This window comes from Physcomitrium patens, chromosome 23 (genome assembly GCF_059467195.1).
Source record: "Physcomitrium patens ecotype Gransden chromosome 23, ASM5946719v1, whole genome shotgun sequence".
In the NCBI taxonomy this organism is placed as follows: domain Eukaryota; kingdom Viridiplantae; phylum Streptophyta; class Bryopsida; order Funariales; family Funariaceae; genus Physcomitrium; species Physcomitrium patens.
In genome coordinates, this window is record NC_143432.1 from 12,272,051 (window position 1) to 12,281,422 (window position 9,372).

General features: G+C 40.7%; 2 protein-coding genes and 1 long non-coding RNA gene across 9 annotated transcripts; 1 reads left to right on the plus strand and 2 right to left on the minus strand.

Annotated features, from left to right (window-relative positions):
- Positions 1-996: 996 nt before the first annotated feature.
- On the minus strand, positions 997-3,888 carry LOC112275865 (uncharacterized). 7 transcript variants are annotated; one of them, XM_024506564.3, is made up of 4 exons: positions 3,656-3,888; positions 3,368-3,477; positions 1,813-1,868; positions 997-1,373 (listed from the first exon to the last, which is right to left on the minus strand). In XM_024506564.3, the coding sequence occupies exons 1-3, from the start codon at positions 3,784-3,786 to the stop codon at positions 1,840-1,842; spliced, it is 270 nt and encodes an 89-aa protein (XP_024362332.1). In that variant the 5' UTR covers positions 3,787-3,888; the 3' UTR covers positions 997-1,373; positions 1,813-1,839. The 7 variants fall into 7 exon arrangements, with proteins under 7 accessions (XP_024362332.1, XP_024362330.1, XP_024362328.1 ...); XM_024506562.3 differs by having other exon boundaries at positions 997-1,275; positions 3,590-3,888; XM_024506560.3 differs by having other exon boundaries at positions 3,590-3,888.
- Positions 3,074-4,992, plus strand: LOC141044828 (uncharacterized). The gene is made up of 2 exons (XR_012216551.1): positions 3,074-3,204; positions 3,322-4,992. It is a non-coding gene; the product is annotated as an uncharacterized LOC141044828 (long non-coding RNA).
- Positions 4,663-7,470, minus strand: LOC112275864 (uncharacterized). The gene is made up of 4 exons (XM_024506559.3): positions 7,419-7,470; positions 6,667-6,983; positions 6,280-6,379; positions 4,663-6,148 (listed from the first exon to the last, which is right to left on the minus strand). Exons 2-4 carry the CDS (start codon positions 6,967-6,969, stop codon positions 5,118-5,120), a joined length of 1,434 nt encoding a protein of 477 aa, XP_024362327.1. The 5' UTR covers positions 6,970-6,983; positions 7,419-7,470; the 3' UTR covers positions 4,663-5,117.
- Positions 7,471-9,372: the final 1,902 nt, after the last annotated feature.

The following is a 9,372-nucleotide window of genomic DNA, read 5'->3' on the forward strand; positions in this document are numbered from 1 at the left end:
AAGAGGGTCGCAAGGTGCTTTGGATGAAGCAGACAAAGCAAATTTTCAGGAGAAAAATAAGGCTAATTTTGTGTGTAGTTTAACAGCATGTTTTACTTAGTAAATCATGTAATAAAACCATTAATGCGATTATAATCGTTTTGGTGGTTAAAGGAAGGACCCATGCGGTTTTATTACTAATTTAAAGTAATATCTACATTTTTTTATTTGTTTAACATGGTACAAACAATTGGCACTTGGAGATTGTGCGGTATGTGTTGGATAGAATTAGTTTCAAGGGTACGTCATATGATAAACCTACCTCACTAAAACCTCCACACCTAGATGTATTAAATGATATTCTTGTTTCAACTCATGCCCAAGGTGGAAACATCATTTCAAGGTGCTTTCCATTAAAAGCCATAATTTCACTCAGAACATTTCTGACAACATTACAGAAATACACCTGAGGTCAAAATCTTAGCATACATGCTAATGTTTGTTTTAAAACTAAATATTCTACAGCATCTGGATTGTCATGCTTTTCATTAGCTAATTATAAGCTTTGATTTGGTTGACATATCTCTTTATATTTTATTTATCCCCTTCAGAAGATCAATTTGTAAGCTACGCCAATGTGTAAGTTAAGATATAAGCATATGCAAGCCTTTAGATAGGTGATCATATACATCTTAATGAAAACATGAAGAGGATTTTAATCTCAAATATAGTTTACTTACGAATGCTGGAGCAAAAATTAGATATATGTATCAGACCACTTTTTACCCTGCAATACCTCTCACTTTCAGTAACCAAGGCCTCGGAACTTGCTCAAACAAACGCATCATCGAAGTGCATTAACATGACCATATTTACAGTGGGGCCTCTTCAACTGGTCAGCTAGAGACATGAATTACTGAACAGTAGAGCAATGAGCTGAACTTAAATGGTAAAGGACCTTCAGACATGAACCTCCATCCAAACTGCTGCTCAATCCCCAAACATTTGCTTCAGATGGAGCTAAAAATTGTATCTTCTGGACAGATTTCCGAAATTAAAATATAAATGATGGAGGTCAAGTGACAATAAGGTTATGATAACTCTTACCCTAAAGCCTGGTAAAAGGTAACTACTCTGCAAAGCTTCTGAAATAAGTGTCCACCTAACAAACATAAATTCCAATATACGCATCTTCAACCAAACGGTATGTAGCACCTGTAAGGGGGATGCGATACACTCGCAGACGTCAAGACTCTCAGCAAATCCTTCACCTTGGTTTCAGAGATCCCAAATGAGCTGCACGTCAACAATCTCCTTCAGTCCCTCTCAGACTGTTCTCGAATGTTCAAAGCTGTCGTAAGATACTCAACTATCGTCAATTATCCACAGCCCTCCTGACAGAAGCAAGAACACCACTTTCACTTCTCAACTACAAACCCCATTTATATTTTAAAGTATTTTTATAGATAAAAATTAAAAAGACAAACGAAGAAAAAAATCAGGGAAGAAAGAAAAACATAGAAGTGAAACCTAAGATGAACCCTACTAAAATTACTTAAAGCTCACAGTAATGAAACCTCATAAAATGATTTTAGAGCAGAGATTGGAGAGATAAAACGATAGAATCAAAAAATTCAAAGCAGTGATTTGTAACAAGTAACAGCAGAAATGCGCCTTGTAGTCCCTAAGCTTGCTGACCAGAACGAACAAAGTGGCATCACTACTCTACTATGGTTTCAGTAACTACGTGATATCTCTAAAACCAATTTTGGCCCACCCGTCAGGAACTAATAAAAAAGAAAACGCGCAGAGGTAAGCTCCACAAACAACAACCTGAATGTCAAGTAGTCGTCATGCCCCTCAATTATCGTCAATAAGCCACACTCCTCCTGACAGAAGCAAGAACAATAGCTTCATTTCTCTAGAAATACCTTCAAATAAAGCTGTAGCCCTCCACAACACTACCATACAACATGATAAATCCTACGCCTCAATACTAGTACAGAAGAGTATGGAGGAGTTCATAGCAAGTTAAAATGTGAGAAATGATAAGCATGGGCAATACAAGCATCAAAAATGAATTAGAGGAAATTTTGAGAAGACATATGGCAAATAACATGGAAAGACCCTATATCGAGAGGTTCTGCATTGTTTACAATTAACATCTCTTAACAATTACACCCAAGCATTCCCAGTTGCATGTGGAACGCGTTGAGGAGGGAACCTAGTAAACCGGCAAACCGAGCAAGAACTCCCATGAACAGAAAAAAATCACTAAAGTTCATACAAGTTCGGTCATTTTTTAATTAATGGGCCCAAGAACTCACGGGAAATAAATGAAAAGATGCAAACAACTCTCACAGACGTGTAAGAAGTCTGCATCAATGTGCGGATTTAATTGTTTCTCTCGTGTCATCCCAATCATTTACGAAAAAGTGAAGCACAGAGCGGACTAAAGGGAGCTAAAAGCAGATGATGATCTAAAAGAGGTCGACATGTTTGGAGGTCCCTTGAGTATACTTTCAAAAGATTGGCAAAAATTAAGCACTGGGATCGCCCAACAGAGAACCAATTGCAATAAAATGAATCAACAAATAAATAAATAACTAATATGGCACACTAAGAGCCAAAACCCGGAGTACAGTGCTCTTCGGTTCCTCGCACTAAGGTTTGACCATTGTAATATGAATGTTACGATAACTAAATTCGACTACTACAAGAGGAGTGAGACACGTTAGAGCTAGAAAGATCGATCCACAATCGTAGGAATAAATCCATAAAGAGACACAAATCGGTGACTAATCAACAGAAGAAGAAGACGAAGAAGACGAAGAAGAAGAAGGGGGAGTTGTGAATAGGAAGTAAAAATAAAGAAAGGGGAAAGGGAAGAAGAGAAAAGACAAAAAACGCAAAAAAGCAACTACAAACCAGAGCGTAGGGAAAGGTGAATCACTGATACACACAACAGTGAAGTTAAGGTAGCAAAAACACACATAAACTGAAAAACGTTTCACTGGAACGACAAAGTGTTCACATACTTTCCAAGCGACAGTGTGTTGGCATGACCTGTCACTTGACTCCAACTAACCATCCGAAACTAATCTCTTCAAGAAACCTCATTTCAGGTTGATGCCGGGGCACATTCGCACGAAACTCACTTTCCAAAATTAACACAACTACCAACTCATATAAAAGTGCGTGGCGCCAAAAAATCACCAAAAACATGCAAGCACTCTCCACACTTAAAAATAGGAAATTGCATTACTGCAATTGAGTGTGATTATACTTAAATTCACGCTCCAAATCTGCAGAGTAATTTTCTCTCTGCCTGCGGCTGAGTAGGTGGAGAGAGTTGAAACAAGGAAACACTATGGAGCAGGAGACATACCCTGAAAGAGAGCACCAGCCGTGGAGCTCAGTTGCGCAACCAAGCGAGATGACGCAGTGGCGCTGTGAAATGGAAGCAACGATTGAATGGCTGCCACCTCCCCTGGCAACCTACGCACACAACCGATACAATTCGGTGAATCAAAGCGGTGACTGTGAGCTTTCAAAACGAAACTTCAGTGATGAGGAGCAGTTCCACAGCAATGGCAGAATCCAGGCGCACCGGGTAAAGTAGGACACCGGGCGCCGCATCGGAGGTAGGGAGCTCGAGGACGGCGACGGTACGTACGAGGGAGCGCAGGGGCTTTTGCCCTTCACAGTGCCTCCAACCGCTTCGCTGCCACTCGCCTTGCAAGCTCGCAGTGCAGACCTAGTGGTGGACAGAAAGGACCTGCCCAAGGCCCTGCCTACGCTCGCCATCTCGTTCTCCAAAATTATTCCGGGAATTCACGCAACAAGCACCGCAATCGACCTCCCACACAGCACCGCACACCAGCATTCGCAAACAATCCCGCCATCAACCTCCTGGGTTCAGTGTCCGCTGCCTCGGGAACTTTAGGGTTTAAGCGGCTTTAGGTTCAGTCGAAGAACCGAAAAGCGCTGAAGGTCTATGATCATGTATCTATTCATCCATCCATTTGTCCAGTGGGGCCACTTCGGCGAAGTTCGCTTCATGTGCACTGTTTGGGAGTAAAGCCTGTTTATTTTTGTTCCAAAATGTTTTCTCTAATTGCAAACCACTGTTCAGGTTGAGGATTAGCTTGAAACAACAGTAAACTCTTTCAGTTTTACCGTATGAATCTCGTTAGTGAATTGTGCTATTTATATTTGTTTTCTTTGTTCATGTATGAAAATGAATAAAGCACATGTATAAGCATGTGCATTCACCATTGATGACGCCATACCAGACGTGTAAAACGTGAATACCAAATGAAACTCGCGTTTAAAAGGATATTAATTATAGAAAAATAAATAGTAAGTTTTCAAGCTTAAACGAAAATTGTCTTTTTATACCTCATTCAGAAAGTGGAAATTGTTGCTGGTACGGATACTGACCCATGTTTGAAAGATAATAACAAACGCATATTGATGGTTTCAACGCAGCATGATGAAGGTAAACAGCAACATCACAAACAATAAGCATCGATCGGAGTATGCAAGAGCGTTGAGCCACTGCTGTCACAGTTGTTCTATGCAGATATAATCACAGCAGAGGATTTTGCATCTTAAGAAGCGCTTAGTTTACCTCGTTTCAAAGCAAGAGGATCTTACCAAGCTGTTAAAACGCCATAAATATTGCAGCTAACGAAATCAATATCATAACAATAAATCTTGACAATACAGAACATTGAGAACAGAACTAGGACGATCCATAAGATATCCACCAATTTTGCGGATATTAACACTGGAGCTATGACTCCTGCAGCTATAGCATTTCCGACGAAACCAGCAGTAACTGAGCAATAGATGAATCTCTGAAGAGCTCAATAAGCTGAATTGCTTTGTCACCTAAAACACATGGTCACTGTCACCGCAAACTCGGATAACCTGCGCGAAAATAAGCACCTGCCATGGGAAAAACGAACGGAAAAAGAAAAGAAAAAAAAAAGAAAAAAAAAAGAAAAAGCTATTCCACTGTATTACTGAGGTATCAACGTCTCACTAAAAATTCTCCTCATTAGGTCCAATCTTTCCTATTAAAACTCCAGATCAAGCCTGGAGAGGTGTAAGGGACGAGACCACAAGCACCCCTAGAAGAATTTCTTCCTAAAAAAGAGAGAAACGTAGACGAGAGCAATGAGTGCAGGCACTTCAATGAGAGGACCAATAGTAGCTGCCAACGCTTCCGCAGAGTCGATGCCGAAGCTGCCCACCGCCACAGCAATGGCGAGCTCGAAGTTGTTACTGGCAGCAGTAAAAGATTGGGTCACAACTTCCTCATAAGTCATCTTGATGCCCCGGCAGATGAACACGCAGGAGAAAAAGACAATCATGAAGTAGAGGAGGAGAGGCACAGCCACGCGGAAGACATTTCCGATGTTGTCAATGATGGAGTGCGCTTGACTGACGAACATGACGAAAATGGTGAAGAGGAGGCCAATGAGCGCTAGAGGGCTGATGACGGGTACGAACCGCTTCTCGAACCACGTCTTGCCTGCAATTAGGAATATGGCGTAGCGCACGACGATGCCAGCTACAAGAGGAACACCGAGAAACAGGAGCACGCTCTTGGCCACGTCCCAAACGCTTACGTTGACGCTCGAACCACCCAAAACCTTGATGTAGAAAAGGGCGAGCGGGAGGTAGAGCAGAATTTGAAGAGTGGAGTTAACGGCAACGAGAACAGCACAGAGCTCGGAGTGACCCCTTGCGAGGTCGTTCCAGATCAGGACCATGGCAATACATCGGGCAATACCAATAAGGATGACTCCTGTTCGGTAGTCTGGGAGGTCGGGGAGCGTGGCCCAAGCAAGTGCGGTCATCAAGGCGGGTCCTATAAGCCAGTTGAAGATCAGGCTGACGACGAGGGTGCGAGTGAGTTGCCCCTTTCGAAGCATGCCGGGCAGAATTTCGTACTTGACTTTGCAGAGGACGGGAAACATCATAATCCAGAGGCCAATGGCGATAGGAAGTGAAACAGACGCGATTTCAGCGACTTGGAGCTTCCTTGCCACCTCTCGCCTCTTGTAACCCACCACGAGGGCGATTGCCATAACGGCGAGGATCCACACGAACAAGTACCGGTCTACGAAAGACAACCTCTTGTACACACTCCCTACATCTGCAGATCGACAAAATTGACACGGTGCACTTATCAAGTTGTGCTGGTGGATGTTGTTGAATAGAGATAGCCTAGAGGCGTATCAATGTCATACTTCCATGGCAATAGTCCGAAATGGCAAAGAGGCTTACTTGGGACGTCAGCTCCAGGCTTGGAAGGTAGAACAGAATCACAAATGAGTTCCTCTCCGGTGGGTAGAACCACAGACACTTTGGTTGCATTCTTCATAGCCTGCAAATATGCACCAGAAACGCATAAGTTAAATTCCCATGCCAAGAATGTTAAATGCAGTCGATGCGAGCTGTAGGGCATACCAAATTTGATCCAGAACCAACGTTTTCACATCCTACACAAATTGACCTCAGCCATTGCTTGAGAAAGTTCCAGGTATTGAGTAGATTCTTGTACATAAAATAAATAAACAAATAAATAACTAAAACCAAGCCACAACCCGGGGATATGGGTTTTGTGTCAGTATCACAACAAGAGTGCAGTCACGAAGACGAAGCCGGACAAACCTCAGAGGAGCAGTGGCAATTGACACCCTTGTTCTGGGGTTGAGCTGGGAAGTCCGCCACACTGGCGTTCCACGCAAACCGACAGCGCAGTCCTTCGCGCCCGCTCTCCAGCGTGACATTGCCCAAGTGCTCCTCATCTTGTACTTTGCAAGTAACTTCGACATTCCCCGTTGCAGGCCTCTTTGAGTCTTCCCCATCTAGCGCTGTCCAAGGAAGTCCGTCTTCCCCCATTTTAGGCCTCTTTTCCGCATCCCACTCTGGATTCGACAACCGACTGCTCGTTGTCTCGTGACGCGTTGCCATTTTTCCGCCTGTGCCTGGAAAACCAAGAAAACCCTAAGACTGCGCGCAACTTTCTCACCAACCAACAAAAACTTACCACCTACCTAAGCAAATTCCGAAACCCAAATTGAGGGTCTCTGCCCCTCAATCTCCCTATTCATACCGAGAACTCACTCCGACTACAAAAAATTCGGGTCGTTTACAATTTGAATAAAAAATAAACTATCTGTCTTCAAGACGCAGAATCAATCAAGATCTTCTTCGTTCATGTCCACCATTCCGCTGCAGTTGCAAAGTAGCTCGCCAACGCCCAATCCCAGTCACTCCCACTTCGGCAGAGAGAGGGCGTGGCGAGCATCGAGAATATACGCTCTGACAACAACACACTCGCAAGGACGCATTCCATTTCCTCACATCACAGCCACAGGCAGAAAATTCATAGCGACCAACAACAGGAGGAGACTGCGAACCTCAAATTGCAACGAGAAGGCCTCCACGAGACGTGAGAGAGGGTGGTGGCGCGAGGAAAGCCCTTCTGAGGGAGAATCGCGGGCGCAGTTAAATCTTCACAGAGCTGAGTAAGAAGCGGTACGAGATTCATGCATCATTTCAGGTGCATTCGGGCCTTGCAGCTACCGCGCAATCTCGGGGTGCCCTCTAACAGCAGAGATTCTGCCTTAAATTAGTGTCAGCGATGTTGAAATGGAATATTTGGGTGGGATCGGAGCATGTTCGGTGAGCAAGGGGGCGGGGTCGCACAGCCTGGACCCCACTGGATGACTAGTGGATTCGGAACGATATTCGTCACTTTTGATGACCTCGGGCAGTACGCTGGGATGCGGGCACACCCGCCGGGTCTAGGGAGCCTCGTAGAATTGTGTCGCAGAAACCTTACTATTCAATCGACTGGCTCCGCAATTGGGAACCAGGGGCGGGCAGGCAGGTTGGAGGCCGGGCAGTTTGGAGGTTTGGAGATTGATCCACATCGACATGGGTGGTAAATTTTGTTCAGAGACTGCCTATCAATCCCACTTTTCAACTATCACTCTTGCTTCAAACTTGGGGATACCCTTGTAATCCTAATTCTTAAACCCTAGTTCCAAGATAAGTGCATTAATTATTAATGTGATAATGGAATTAATATTAGTCTTTTTAAGAATTTTAGTTTTTACAATTTACAATGTTAATATAATTTATTTTTTCAAATGATTAATTTATTAAATATTGACATAAAATAGAATTTTAAACATTGATTTATTTTTAGAACTCTAATTATGCTAGAAGCACCTTTATAAATTTACAAGAATATTGTCTTACAAGAATAAATGTACAAAAATTTCTAATTCAAAATTATATTTTATAAAAAATTATTTGCAAATAAATATAAGTAAATATATAAATTTTAAAAAATTTCTTTGGAAATGATAAATATGTTTTGTATACTTTTTGTATACAAAGTTTTTAAACATTTATGAATAAAATAAATTGTATACTATTCTTTATTATAATATTACAATAAATTGTTATAGGACCCCAATAGCTTGGGGGTGGGTGGTCTTTCACAAAAAAAATCGTATTATGCAAGAAATAGTGGTTTGCAACAGGAAGGCCTATCAAACCCCACAAAGAGTATTATGAAGGAATGCAATATTAACTAAGATGTAGAACTGTTCTTCAAATTTTAGATTTTTACGAAGAATGTGGATGCAAAACTTGGTGCTTTATATAAGGATTTAATTTGATTTGATGATGTTTCAATTGTGGTATTATATAATAAAAATACCCATTTTAGTAGTGGTTTTGATGCCTACATTTATTTTCATTATGAAACTATTTAAATACATAATGCTTGTAGAAAATGTTTTATGATTTATAAAATAGATTAAAACAAAATATACTTATATAATATCTTATATCAAAATAATATTTGACATAAATTTTAATTGATTATTTTTTAATCTAATCTAATCTAATATTATATTCGATATTTAATATTAGATTAATAGTTTTAAATCCAATATTAATCTAATATTAATTTATTTTTTTAATATTAGAAAATCTAATAATAAAATTAGTACCTAATATATATATATATATATATATATATATTAAAAAACTCTAAGTCAAATGTCATGTCATACTTTGAATGCTATAAAATAGTATCATATTATACTAAAAATATTGTATTGTATACATGGAAAAATCAAATTTGAAATATAAATATCTATTATATTGATATTATATATATTTATATATATGAATAAATAGAGAGTTGCTAAAGCAACACCCTTATTCTATTAAAGCCATATCCCACATGAATAAACTCTGACTTTTCTCTCAACTTTTGCTCTCTTAGTGCTCTCCTTTGCCACTCTTCTCTCGCTCATCTCTCTTGTTGCTCTCCACTTATATCTACTCTAGCTC